We start from the raw sequence: 14486 nt of genomic DNA on the forward strand, positions 1-14486 counted from the left end.
TGTTAGTATACAATTGTCTGAAACTCTTCTCTCTTCTACTTTCGAGGAAGTTGATTGATTTTAAAATAAAATAGTCCAATGTGACATAATTTTGACATGTATGCCATTTGTTTTAAAAACAGAATATTCAGGGCAATTTTAGAAGAAGTCTCACAGAGAAACAACTGAATTGCCTGTGAAAGAAGGTGAATTAACATATTCAGTTGAGAGTGAAGCACTCCAGTTTAATGACTCTATTACCCCATGCTGTATTCTAAACGCATATTGGATTTGCATGATAACGATGCTAAATCCAATGTCAACTTGGAATATTAAATTCAATAGCTCTGTTTGTATTTTGAGGTCAAAGAAGTAGCTGTCAAGATTGACTCTCAACTAACAGGGCCTAGACTGCTGAGAACAAATAAATCCCATTGTACTACCTTGAGAGAGCACCACTCCCATTTTTACATGCATGCACAGAATGAAGCTCATGACAAATACGTTTTTGAAACACTTTGACAGCACAGTCAAGCCTCAGCCATGTGACATGATGTTACCAGTGATACTGCACTTCAGAGTCAGACCAGGACTTGCATCACAGAGACTTCTCTGATTCACAATCACCTCTGCAGTCAGTTTCCATTTCTGATGTTAGATTGCAGATGAGACAAATGAAAAGATTTAACTGACCATCTGGAAATTCTGTGATAACCATTTCTGGTCCCCACCATGCATTTTGTTTTCTTCAAATGATTTCCATCTCCCTTCTCAACCACTCAAGCAAAATCATGACGTTCTGTTTAACCTAGACTTGAATTTAAGAGATTACATCTTATCTCACCAAGATCCCCAATTGGTACCTCAACAATATTTCCTACCATCCCTTTCTATATGATGTCACACAATATCTTTCTGTCCTACAAATTTCATTTTCAGTCTATTCAATTCATCTTCTCTTTTTGCGTCAATACAAATTGAAGAAGAGTCCTATCAATTCTTCTCTATGACCTCCTTAAAAACTGTTTATTAATCAAGGTTTTGGCTCTCAGGCTCTCTGAACTGTTATAATATGATACCCCATTTGCTTCCTTGTTATGTTTATCCATTGTTTTCTTTTTTCTTTTTTCAGACATTTGAAACAGTTGACTGGCCTGACTCCTTAACGTAATATGCTCTGGATACCTCGTTCCTGACTATTTTGCCCTGCGGTTGCTAGGCTGCGCTCCTCCACATTCCTTCTGTTTATCTTCACCACAATGTCGGGGGTCAGCTGAAAATATGTGACTGAAGTAGAAGAAAGGCATTAATTTTTAGTATCCAATCTTTCTGCACCACAAGCGTATTGAACAAATTCTAGCTGGACAGGAAGTCCCCAGGTTACAAATGAGTTCTGCTTTTTCCGCTGTTCGTAAGTCGTAACAGATACGGGCGAATTAGTCTGCCCGTTTGTTAGGATGAAACATTGTACATAACTTGGATTTTTAAAAATAATTTTTAAAAATGAGATGCCTGACGTCGGTTCGTAAGTATAGGATGTTTGTAAGTCGGACATTCGTAACCCAGGGACTTCCACTATTGCATTTAGGCAATCCACTAATCTTATTTCTCAGGCAACTCACTGGCTAAAAAAAATTCCAAACGCTTAATATAAGCATATACAGTTTGCAGAGTTAACAACCATTTTCTTTATGAAATTTCGAAATGAAATGATTTTACATCTATGACCAACTACACTCACTGAAGTGTGTTCACTGCTTTGATATAAATTGAGAGTGAATCCATGCAATTGTCCTGACCTTTGTCACTATTCCTCACATGTGCATTGCGTTCCTCCATGAATTTTTGCCTTGACATTATTTCATCATGCCCTGTCTGAAGATATTTGATCCCCATTGTAACATAGCATCTTGGTTTCTAGAGTTACCTTGTCCTGAGCCAATGGATATCACAATATTTATTGTTGGTGCATGTCAAAGCCAAGGAAAATCTGATACAAATTGGCAAGGCAAATCATACAGTTTAGTCCCATTTTGTTTAGTCTTGCTCAGTATTTCGAATCTGTGAGGCCGAGCTAAAAGGCAAATACTTGCATTTATATAGTGCCTTTCATAAACATGTAAGTCCTAAAACGTTTCACAGCCAGTGAAGTACTTTTGAATTGTACTCACCATTCTAATGTAGATAATACAAAAGACTATTTGCATACAGCAGGGCTCAATGAAAAGGAGAAAGTGAGGACTGCTGGAGATCAGAGTCAAGAGTGAGGTGCTGGAAAAGCACAGCAGTTCAATAAACAGCCAGGTGATAATCACCTGACAATCTTTTCTTCAATGCTGTTGATCAAGAAAGAAATATTGGGCATGACACCAGAAAAAATACTTCTGCTCTTCTACAAAATAAAGTTCTACAACCTCTTGCACCCCCTGAGAGAGCATACAGTGCATAGTTTCAACATGCCATTTGAAAGGCAGCACAACTCAATACTATCAGGAGTGCCAGCTGATGACTTTATAGTCATATCTCTGAAGTGGGATTTGAACCCATAACCTTTAGACTTAGAAGGAAGAATTCTACCACGTGAAGCGCAGCAGATACAACACGATGAGCTATTTTTTGAGGTGGGACATGTCCCACCACTGGGCCTGAAAGCGGGCAGCAAGTCTAACCTTTGGTACGGATTGTGAAGGTATGAGGATGTGAGATGTGATGAGGATAGAAAGGCAGACTATTATTCACGAGGAGGGAGAAACAAGAAGTTTACAGAACAGAATGACCTGGCTGTTCTTGCATTTGAACCACAAAGATTGCAAGTACAACAACTAATTAGGAAGGCAAATGGACTTTTTGTACTCCACCCTGCTCCTTTGTTGCATGACAGGATGAAATTTACAAGTAGAAAGATACTGCTCCAGCTATTCAAGACATTGTTGGCACTACGCCTTTTTTCTCTTGATTCATGGATATGGACATCACTGATTGGGCCAACACTTACTGTCCATTCCTAATTGCAGACAGTGTGAACTATGTCCACTAATAATTTCTTGATTAAAAAAGTGTTTTGTTTAAGCTGTAGTAATAGCAGATTGAGGACAGAACATAGCATAACACTTACACAGCATTGGAAGGGATGCAACTGATGGAACAGAAAAAGGAACAGGCGGGAGAGGATGTCCTTGGGTATGATTATACTGGCATATATCAAGATGGGCAATCTTGTCTATATCAACACCAACTGGACCATGTAAGCTATTTCAAGGATATCATGATTGGATGCTTGACTTTGGTGGAATAGAGTGAAGCTTTAGATCTAATTCAACTTTTAAATTACAGTCTAACTTAGGTATTACAAATGTTGCCCACAGTATTAGAGCTCAAACCAGAAAAATAAGGAGGGAGGGGATAAAGAGGGAGAGACAAGAATTTTGCAAAGCATAGTGATCTGGCTGTACTTGAATTTGAACTACGAGTGCAGGTGCAACAAAAGATGGCATTAAGAACTGACTGTAGATCAAGACACCAACTTTCAAGCCAAGTATTAAGCAATTTGCCAGCAACATTTCAAAATCCGCATTACATTCTATTTCCTGCTGCAAAACCTGGAAAGTTAGCAGACAACTGTAGCATCTTTCATTTCAGTCCAAGAAACAAGTATTAAAATTAGAAGTGGAATTGACAGTTGACACAGAAGTAGTGGAAAAATTATGCCAGTGGTTCAGGCTGTTTGAGGTACAAGACACTTTGTGACTGAATCCTTCAGAATCCTTTCTTTCTTTATGGCTGTAAATATTAAATTAACTGAGATAAGGCTACTTTTCAAATCAGCTGTTCAGGCAGACACTTCACTACTTTTTTGCCTGAACAAAAGATTCTTGTCAATAGAATGTCTAGGCCTACATTAACCAGCAATTTCAAAAGACACTTAATTGATAACAATGTTGACTGCAGATCTTCCTGTGCATTTTGGGGCACGTTAAGAGCCTGAAGGACACTTCATTAATGTAAACTCTTTCTACTCTCTTTCCTTCTGTTAGGTTATCTGGTAAATATCTTCCACTCAAGAGTTCTAAAATGTGCTTCAGATTCCAAAGGGGGTCATTGATGGACTAACTTCAAATATGTAAACTGGATTTGTAGCAAGAAGGGAACATAGCTGAGGGTGGGCTTTGGCCGATACTGATGAAAGGCTTTTGCCCAAAATGTCGATTTTCCTGCTCCTTGGATGCTGCCTGACCTACTGTGCTTTTCCAGCACCACTCTGATCTAAACTTTGGCCTATACTGACCTGCCATTCAGTACCATAGGTGGAAAGTCTGCCAAAAAATGGGCATATTACGTTGCCAACAAACCCTCATAAAAGCAGCTATATTAATAATCGTACTGAGAATGCTTAATATATCAAGACCATTAATGTTCTTGGCTCTCCCAACCACTCTAACCCATGCTATCTTTTGAATCAAAAGGAAGGAACTTGATGTTTGACAACAATAGCAAGACATTGGGCAGCATAGTGACTCAGTGGTTAGCACTGCTGCCTCACAGCGCCAGGGACCCATGTTCACTTCCAGCCTCAGATGTCTGTCTGTGTGGAGTTTGCACATTCTCCCCATGTCTGCATGGGTTTCTCCCACAATCTAAAGATGCGCAGGTTAGGTGAATTGGCCATGCTAAACTGCCCATAGCGTTCACGGCTGTGTAGGTTAGGTGCATTAGTCAGAGGTAAATATGGGGTAGGGGAATGGGTCTGGCCGGGTTACTCTTTGGAGGGTCGGTATGGACTTGTTGGGCTGAAGGGCTTGTTTTCACACTGTAGGGATTCTAATTCTAAATGGTACCTGGAGGTTATGTAACAGAAATTGTGTACCTACCCAGCACCTACTCTGATTAGGTGGGTGTCCCCACATCAAAGGGCCTGCAATAGTGCAAGAAGGCAGCTCACCACTCTCCTCCTGAGAGCAATTCGGGATGGACAATAAATTTTGGCCTAGCCAGAGAAGCACACATCCCCTTAATCAGTAAAGAGAAAGCTACAGAAACTCAAGCAACTGCAGCTGGATCCCAATATTTTAAATCATATGGTATGATGTGGTTGTGCTGTGGTCAGCAGGAATTCACCAAAGAATCCATGTTTTTTGTGGAGAATTATTCAGTTGATGAGGAATTCATACTGTCTGCTAGCTAGACCTCAAACTTCCCTTCCTACTTCTTTTGTGGTCAACTGCAAGCAAACCTCCTTGGGAAGCTTAACAGTCACTTAGGCATCAAGTGGGCTTCTATCTCACAATAGAATGCCAGAATTATGTCAATACCCTTGTCAGAAAACAGATAGCTGAGTCACAAAGATTTACGACCCTCCAGGGCACCGCTGATGATTGCCAGCTAGTTTGTATCATCAGTGGCAACTGGAGGAATGTCTTTTCCTGAGGGTGGGGGAGGTGTGTGCAGATAACCTTACTGGCAAATAAATGCCCTAATGGGTTCGGTTGTTCTGGTTACATAAGCAACTCGAAGCTTATCAGTGCATTGTACTGATAAGCAATGCTATTTTATCTGGATAGATTCAACAATACTCTGTTCACACATAGTATTTTCTAAGTACTGGTTGGTGCCAATCTTTACTTGGCTTTCAGCGAAATAAAACTTTCTTTGCAGGAGTGAACATTCACACTGTAGCAATAGATAGCATAGATGTGATTTTCCAGTTGGGTTGGAGAGACTTAACACCATTCTACAAAACTAAAATGCAATGATATCCAGTTGACCTGACGGCTCAATTTACTTTAATCTCAACTTATGTTCTGATCAGATAAGCTACTATCACAAAATATGTTTTTCCAATCGCCTTCCCCAAATTTTCTTGCCTCAGTAAAATATACTACTAACCTCTGTGAATATTAGAGCACATAATGCAGATTTCAGACTTGTGCTTTTCCTAATGGCTTAGCACAAGATATTTTCTATACGTAGTTTGTAAGGAATGTGTTTTATAGTTTGGGACAAGGTGTCAAATTTGGCAAGACAAAGGAATGCCATGCAAGTTTGACTATGTTCTCATGTTCCTAATAAACAAATATTTGTTTTCATTGGAAACCAAAGTCAATAGCAAAGCTTTGCAGAATATTACAAAGACTAAAAGAGAAAAATAGTAGATGAGGTCAGTCAGGAGATAGTATTTAGATGATGGCAAGCTTGAGTTTTAAAAGCCTGCAGACTGTACTATGAGGAAAAATTTGGAGATGGAGGAAGGTTGGTGAGGGGGGGAATAATCAGGGAAGGGTACACAGAGGTGAAGACCTGCAAAATAACAGCAGCAGAAGATAATGTAATAAAATGTAATTTCAAGATCATTAAGGTACATAGAAACAGCAAAATTATGGCGATATTTTCGAAGGCATTCAAAACATGAGGAAGTGAGGCAGTATTAGGCCACTCAGCTTTTCCCTACTTCTTGACTTTGTTGATCACAGCGAGTAAAACTCCTTTCTGTCAGTTCGTTTGGACAGTGCACAGAATAAATAGTATTGCAATAATAATTTTATGATTTGCCTTCTGACAGCACAGTACATTTTATGACTGATCGCCTTGAAAAATGTATAATTGTTTCTATCAGCAACATAAGTAATACATACTATCAAAAGCAAGAAAATCAATTGAACCAAATTTTCCTAAAGGCTTTTCAGCTAAATTGGAAAACATTGTTCTGACAGGGGCACTGTCCCTCGAAAAATGAGAAGGAACAGTGGTATAAAACCTCATTGTTATGATTTCAAATTTTACATACCAGCTAGTCAGTTTATCCAGATATTCCATTCTTAGGAATTAGAAAGATGCAACTGGAATAATTTTACAGATAATGTTTTTCTATGTATTAAATGTACAACTTTAACTTTAAGGTTGATTTTAAATTATGATTGGAGAAGGCACACATATTTCAATGAAATATATTTCAAAATATATTAGGAATTTACACAACTCATACTCAAGAACAAAGACAGTGAGATTGCAGGAAGGTAGCAATGTGGATGCTAACCAACAAACATTATTTCAACAAAGGAGCTAAATAAAGAATGAATCGCAAAATGACAAAAACCAAAAATATCTCAGGCAACAATCACCATGTGATAAATGGCAGGAAAAACCAAAACACTTTTTTTTAGGTTGTAAGCTTCTGGAGTGTCCCATTATGCAATATATTTTCTAGAATTTAATGGTATTCAAACTTAAAAGCATAAGCTGTCAAAATGTTATTTTCAACCTGTGCTAATCTATTACCCAAAACATTGCTTGTCACAAATCACTCGACCCATAGCCTGTGCTACTGAAACATCCACTTTTTCTGCATGACAACGCTAAGAGAGTCATAGAGATGTACAGCACGGAAACAGACGCTTCGGTCCAACCCATACATGCCGACCAGATATCCCAATCCAATCTAGTCCCACCTGTCAGCAATTAGGTCTCTTTTATATCTTCCCCCTCTCACCCTAAACCTTTGCCCTCTAGTTCTGGACAGGTCAAGGTTTGAAAACTACTTCAGCTGTAAATGTCAGCTATTCTCAGTGCAACACAGTTTTGTATACATTCGTTTTTGGAACTTCCTTCTGAATTATGTGTAGAGTTACCACCCTAATATAAGTTAAGGTGGCATTGTGGTTAGCGTTGCTGCTTCACAGTGCTAGGGGCCTGGGTTCCATTCCAGTCTTGGGTGACTGTCTGTATGGAGTTTGCATGTTCTCCCTGTGTCTATGTAGGTGTGCAGGCTAGGTGGATTGGCCATGCTAAATGCAGTGTTACAGGGACAGGATGCAAAGCTGTTCAGAGGATCAGTACAGGCTAAATAGCCTTCCCTGCATCATAGGGATTCTATGTAGAAATGGTTTCTAACATTTAGCAAAATAATTTGATCTCAAAAGTGTGTTATTTCCGTGTTTTGTAATTGATGAGATGAAGATGGAAGGTTATTATTGGTTATTACATTTCAAGTCGCTGAACAACATCTGACTAACAAAGTGAAGCAGTGTTTCTCTTCACATTGCACAAAAACTGGTTTGTATATAATAGTTCAAATGATCAATTGTGATAGGAGTCTTTCCCAAACTCATCTACTAGCTGGATCACAAATAAGACAATTCCAACGACATAATACTCCCTCCTTTTGCCTCCTCGGGAAATCATTTTTTTTTTGCCTAACGATATGCATTACATTGCATTCACACAAGAGTAACCGGAATAGTTAACATTCCTGAGGTAACCGTAACAGAAAATAGTCCCCAGTGCAGTCTGACATGTGGGAGCAGGTGTGTTCGTTGTATTGCGTGCATTTCTCATGTTGAGAGGGATATTAGCCTTGTCTAATACAGCACAGAGAAACAAATAGGGTTGACGCTCCCTCTCAGCAAGTTCCAGTAAATATCGTGTAACCACTAGAGGTCACTGCACCTAAATGCGACCCAATCTGGTTTGACTTACTTGCAGTCCCGGTCCTCCAGATCAAAGTGAGGGTTGAAATTGATCATTATCCGTTGGTAAGCTTCGGGTGCTTGGATCACCCAGGCACAGCTTTCCCTGGGGTAGTAAGAGTTTGGATATCCCGGAGAGTTCAGGTAGCCAGGAATGGTGATTTGTATAGTATCCCCACACCGATCTACATGAGAGAAAAACACTCGTAAACTAACGGAACTAACGGAATCCCCCCTCCCTCCTTTCACATCTCGGACTCGGAAATAAGGATACACATTTTCTTTTGCGCAGAATGATAGTTTCTCTGGATTCGGTAAAATATTTGGAAAGAATCTCGCCCCCCCCCCTTATAAAATACTTTAACGGAATCTTGATCTGTTTTCATGAAGTACTTGGACAATATCTTGCCTCGTTTCATCAAATACTTGGGCAGAATCCTGCCTTGTTTTGTCAAATATTTTGGCAGGTTTTGAAACTCCACATTCGATTCGGGTGCGGGGTCTGTGGTTTCCACAGGTTTCCACCCAGCCCTGTTAGCAGGAGATTGTCAGAGCATTGACAATCCTGATTTACTGAAGGCGGCAGCTCACAGGCACAACGGATTCTGAGCATGGAAGGTTGTTTATTTGTTTTAACATTGCACTTCATCCAGAACCAGATAAAAGATCTGGAACTTCACAAAACGAGCTTTTGTTACTCGACTTCAGGGTGTTTGGAGAGGTTGAGTCTCTGATTAATCCCGAGTTAAGAAAGCGTTTTACTTTGTAGTTAGCCCCCGCTTTTCCCAGGTCGGTTTAATCAACTTGGGAGACCCCAAATTTACCAAGACCCCTACACACACACTCACACACACACACATATAGACACACACACAGACACACATATACACACAGACACACAGACACACACACAGACACACACATATACACAGACACACACATATACAGACACACGCATATACACACAGACACACACACGCATATACACACAGACACACATACACGCACACACACATATACACACAGACACACATACACACACAAACATACACGCACATCCTACACAAATATACACACAGACACACACATACACAAACACACGCACATACATACACATACTGACACACAGTAGCAGACGTACAAAGACACACATGAACACCCAGGCATTCAGATACACACGTACACACAGACATAAAGGCACACACAGACACATACAGATACACGCGTACACAGACACACAGACATCCAGACACATACAGATACACACGTACACAGACACACACAATTCGATGGGTGGGTAGGACAATGGGAGATCCCAGTTTATTCTCATTCGTCTCTAATCTCAAGGTGGGTGTGGAGGGGCATTACTGAATGAACAGAGAGATGGCCCGGGAGAAGTGAAGTGAAATGAAATTCCTCACGCATGGAGGAACAGTGCAGCGTTCCGCTTTGAGAGCCCGGCTCTCCCTATCTCTCTACTTGGAAAAGGAGCCGAAAGCCAAACCCGCGATGGTGTTTTCACATTGACAGCACAGCCTCCCGTGCACTGATCCTCCAGTTAAACTTTACTCTGAACACTGGGTTAGTCATGTTCAATGTTCTCCCATCACTTCAGCTCCAACCTGCTCTAAACTGGCCGTTGCTGTGCAGTGTTAACCTGCTCCCCCACCCCCATCTCCACACTGACCCCCTCCCCTCTAACTGAGAGAGGCTTATCCTCGGCTCGGGGAGACAGAGGGAGAGGGAGTCGCAGTTGGGGAAGGGGGATAGCGCCGGGAGAGTCATGGATCAACCCGGGAAGGGCACAGCGAACTGGCTTTCCGCTGGAGCCAGAAGGCTGGGTGTCAAGGAAGCGTTTGGTGTCCTGGCCCAGATAAGAAGGAGCCGCAGCTCAGTGCTGTCAGTCCAGGCAGGATCCACATGAAACAGGCGCCGAAGTGGATGAGGGTCTGACCCTCACCGCTTTACTTAGTAAACTCCAAAAAAATCCCTCAAAAGCCGATTCTCAGTTTTCTGAACGCAAGTCGCTCCTGATCTCTGTGGAGAGAGTGTTTTGTTTACCCAGTCCCAAATTTAAAAAAGAAAACAAACCCCTCCACACAGTGAGCAGGAAGTGCTGGAGAAACGCAGGAAGAGGAAGCATTGCCCTTGTGGAGCTCAGGGCGGCACACAGCAGCCGCCACTTGCTGGAGGCTGGGGTTTTTCAGGTTGGTTCAGGTTTTAGTTTGGCCAGCCGCGAACAGCCTGAATAGAGACCGCTTTTCCCAGCAACTGGTGGCAGCGGGAGGCGAGTTCCTGGGAGGGGGGGGGGGTGCAGTGTCCAGGACGGGGAGGGGGATCAGAGAGATCTCAGTGAGCACCCCCTCTCCAACACGGACTGGGGGCGGTCAGTGCACACACTGTGGGATAGGGCACTGCGAAGGGACATGCCTGACAAAGTCCCACAGCTCCGAGAAAGTCGAGCTGCCCCTAGCTCAGGCTGCAGGTACCTCAGGTTTCGCTATAGCCCTGGGATAAACCGCACTCTTAACAAACCGCACTTGCCACCCCCTCTCCCAGTGTATGGGGGTGAGGGGGGGGGGGGGAACTCTCCCAGCGTATGGGAGGGGAGGGGGAACTCTCCCAGTGTATGGGTGGGGGAATCTCTCCCAGTGTATAGGTGGGGGAACTCTCTCAGTGTAAGGGGAGACCCTCCCTCAGTGTATGGGAGACCCTCAGTGTATGGGGAGACCCTCTCCCAGTGTATGGGGAGACCCTCTCCCAGTGTATGGAAGACCCTCTTCTAGTGTATGGAAGACCCTCTTCTAGTGTATGGAAGACCTTCTCCTAGTATATGGGGAGACCTTCTCCCAGTGTATGGGGAGACCTTCTCCCAGTGTATGCAGTGACCTCTCCCAGCGTTTGGGGTGAACTCTCCCAGTGTATGGGGAGACCCTCTCCCAGTGTGTGGGGAGACCTTCTCCCAGTGTGTGGGGAGACCCTCTCCCAGTGTATGGGAGACCTTCTCCCAGTGTATGGGGAGACCCTCTCCCAGTGTGTGGGGAGACCTTCTCCCAGTGTGTGGGGAGACCCTCTCCCAGTGTATGGGGAGACCCTCTCCCAGTGTATGGGGAGACCTTTCCCAGCGTATGGGGTGAACTGTCCCAGCGTGGGGAGATTTCAGCAGGCTGGGGGACCCCTCCCCCAATCCGGTTGTAAAATGAAACAAGAAGAACCGAGCTCCCCAAACCCCGCAGACTCTGCGTGCGCCCTGCAGAGTGGACCCAGAGCCGTCCACTTGCTGCTCAGTGTTTGTGGCTGGTGGCTGCTCCGGGCTCCGAAGCGACAGCGGGTGCCGTTCATACTCACCGTTTCGGAGCGCCCTGGACACACCGATCGCCACGGCCAGGAGGTAGAGAGAGACTTGGTGCTTCCCCATTTGGCAAGTGGAGATGGCGAAGGAAAACAGCGCGCACACACACTCCCAGCGACGGAGAGGGAGAGACAGGAACGCCGTCAACAACAACGAACAGCAGACTTGAGCTGAATTGGTTAGTTTGGGGGATTGTGGACGATCAGCAAGCTCATCCTTTAGCTTCCTCTCGCCGCATGCGGATACACGGTTCCTGTTGCAATGTCTGGCGTTGCCATTTCCTAAAAAAATCCCGAGCCAATAAAAGCTTTGCACAGACTCCCCCCCCCACCACCCCTTCCCTAACACACACACACACACACAGGGAGACTCCTTGCCGCTCAGTAGACACGGCGAGCAGCCAACTGGGAGAGAGGACAAACTGGCGAGGAAATATGTTTAAGGCAATAAAAAAAAGTCAAATCCACAAAGATCTGAAACTAGTTCGAGACGGGGAGGTGGGAAGGGGCGGATAAAAAAAAGGTGTTCACGTGCTTATCAAATTCTAAATGATGCAAGACTAGCCCCGTTAAAGGGAAACCGAAGTCAGAATTAAGATCAGTCAGCCAGGGTCACATTCCCCCCCAACCCCAGTGTTACAGTCACAAATGGAGATTAATTGACTGAGACTCCCTTATTATTGTATTCACACACGGAGAGGGAGATCGGCGGAACTCTTATCAGTATCACGGAGCAGATCTAGCAAGGGATACAGGGTGGGAGGGAGATACAAAAAGGATCCGCTCCAAACCACGCCAAGTCCCTGAGAACTCAAAGCGCGTTTCCTGGTCCAACTCAGTCGCTGGTTCCCCTCAGCGGCGTTTCTGTGTCAGGCCAGCCAGCGTCCTGAACGGCAAAGAGGGAGAGGAAGGAACGCCCTTGCTCCGGGAGTCGAGCAAACTCGAGAAACACAAATAATTCGGTCAGTGAGTGAAAAGCGAAGCGGGCTGGGGAGTCCTGTCCAGTCACACAGACACACGCTCGGCCAGCACCGCGTAACTGCTCCAGGTGATCAGCACTTTTCAGGGAGAAAAACACCTCACTGAAAGACTTTTCTTAAAAAAAAGATAAGGCGTGGACTGTTTCTTTTTAAAGCAGTCTGCTGAGGGAGGGCTGCCAAAGGAATTGGCTGCGTGACTTGCAATTCCCTGTTATATACAGCTGTGAAAAGCAAAACCTTATTGTGCAAAATATTGTGTGTCTCCTGAACACCTTACACACACCGTGAGCAAGCACGCTTCACACCCACATAACAGTGATACACAAACTTCACACACTAATACTGTACAAATTCAAACACAATTCCTGTGCAAAGTTCTCCCACTAACTCTGTGCACACTCATACACAGAATCCCTGTGCTAATGCTGTGCACACTTCAGCAAAACCGTCGTTCGATGTGCATTCTGCATGCCGCTTTCAGTACACATTGAAACAGAATTTGTTTGGAGCAAAATCCTTCCAAAGTGGCTGCTCTGTCAGCCTGTCATTGGCTCGGGGAGAATGGTTTACCTGCCCGGACGCAGGGAGAGCGCAAAGGGAAGCGAAACTGTCCAGTTAAAGGCAGAGAGCGAGAAGAAGTGTTTTTTTTAAAAAAAAAGGCAACCTCCTTCACCCAGATGGGAGCGCTAACCGGATGCAGCAACAAGTGCAGACTTATTCCTACCTGTGCAACTCCGGCTTTACATATACCCATCCGAGGAGCAAATGTGGAATTCTGTAAATAAAAACAAAATGTAGCTGTAAAGCCATTTCAGACTATTTCATATTCCCCAACAATGTGGCCCTGGCTAGATGCCGACCCCTGATATCCGCGTTTATTGATGTTGGGCACAAAAGAACCATCTCCCAAACGCGGCAGAACTTTAGGTATCGGCCAACAGGAGGCGCACCGCGTCAGAGCCAGACAATCTTGACTCATGGGAGATTCAGACATGCATGTGGCTCACTGTCATGATCATGGTGCCTCGCAATTCCGGCTCAGTGCTGGACTGTTTTCCATGAAGCATGTTTGATTGGAAGGTGGGAAAAGTGCGCCACAAATCCCAGCCAGCAGGACTGTTCATTGCCATTGACAGAGCCTCGGCTCATGCTTTGTGGACATTGTCAATTTCTTATCTGGTCAGTCATTTCCTGTCATCAAATGTTCAAAATGCACCCCACACATTAGTTCACAATTCCATGCCGACCAGGGTGCCAGATCTTCCCAGCACTCTGCCCATCACACTATGATGTAAACTAGCGAATGGTTAGGTTGGACATTTAGACAAGGTCTTGGAATGCAATTCCTCTGGTTGTCCCAAGGGCTTGGGCTGGGTGACTGGTCGCTGAAGTGGTACTGACTGAGTCACACTGAGAGAAAAAAAGCTGATATTGCTGCAGGCTCGAAAGCTGAGCTCGTTGCTCATGTGGAGGTGCTGGTGTTGGACTGGGCTAGACAAACTTTAAAAAATATCACACAACACCAGGTTATGGTCCAACAGAGGGTAAAAACAATGACTGCAGATGCTGGAAACCAGATTCTGGATTAGTGGCCCTGGAAGAGCACAGCAGTTCAGGCAGCATCCAAGGAGCAGCGAAATCGACGTTTCGGGCAAAAGCCCTTCATCAGGAATAAAGGCAGTGAGCCTGAAGCGTGGAGAGATAAGCTAGAGGAGGG

General features: G+C 44.0%; 1 protein-coding gene across 4 annotated transcripts in view; it reads right to left on the reverse strand.

Moving 5' to 3' along the window:
* nrp1a (neuropilin 1a) overlaps positions 1-14017 on the reverse strand; it is a 184108-nt gene extending 170091 nt beyond the window's left edge. Inside the window, exons 1-2 of one of the 4 annotated variants that reach the window (XM_043690622.1) lie at positions 11787-14017; positions 8449-8623 (exon numbers count right to left, since the gene is read on the reverse strand). In XM_043690622.1, the coding sequence (XP_043546557.1) occupies positions 8449-8623; positions 11787-11856 (245 nt within the window). In that variant the 5' untranslated portion in view covers positions 11857-14017. Of the gene's footprint in view, positions 1-8448; positions 8624-8847; positions 9271-11786 lie in introns of those variants that run through there. The other 3 variants (XM_043690621.1, XM_043690620.1, XM_043690623.1) reach the window with 3 other exon arrangements.
* Positions 14018-14486: the final 469 nt, after the last annotated feature.

Source organism: Chiloscyllium plagiosum, chromosome 5 (genome assembly GCF_004010195.1).
Source record: "Chiloscyllium plagiosum isolate BGI_BamShark_2017 chromosome 5, ASM401019v2, whole genome shotgun sequence".
In the NCBI taxonomy this organism is placed as follows: Eukaryota; Metazoa; Chordata; class Chondrichthyes; order Orectolobiformes; family Hemiscylliidae; genus Chiloscyllium; species Chiloscyllium plagiosum.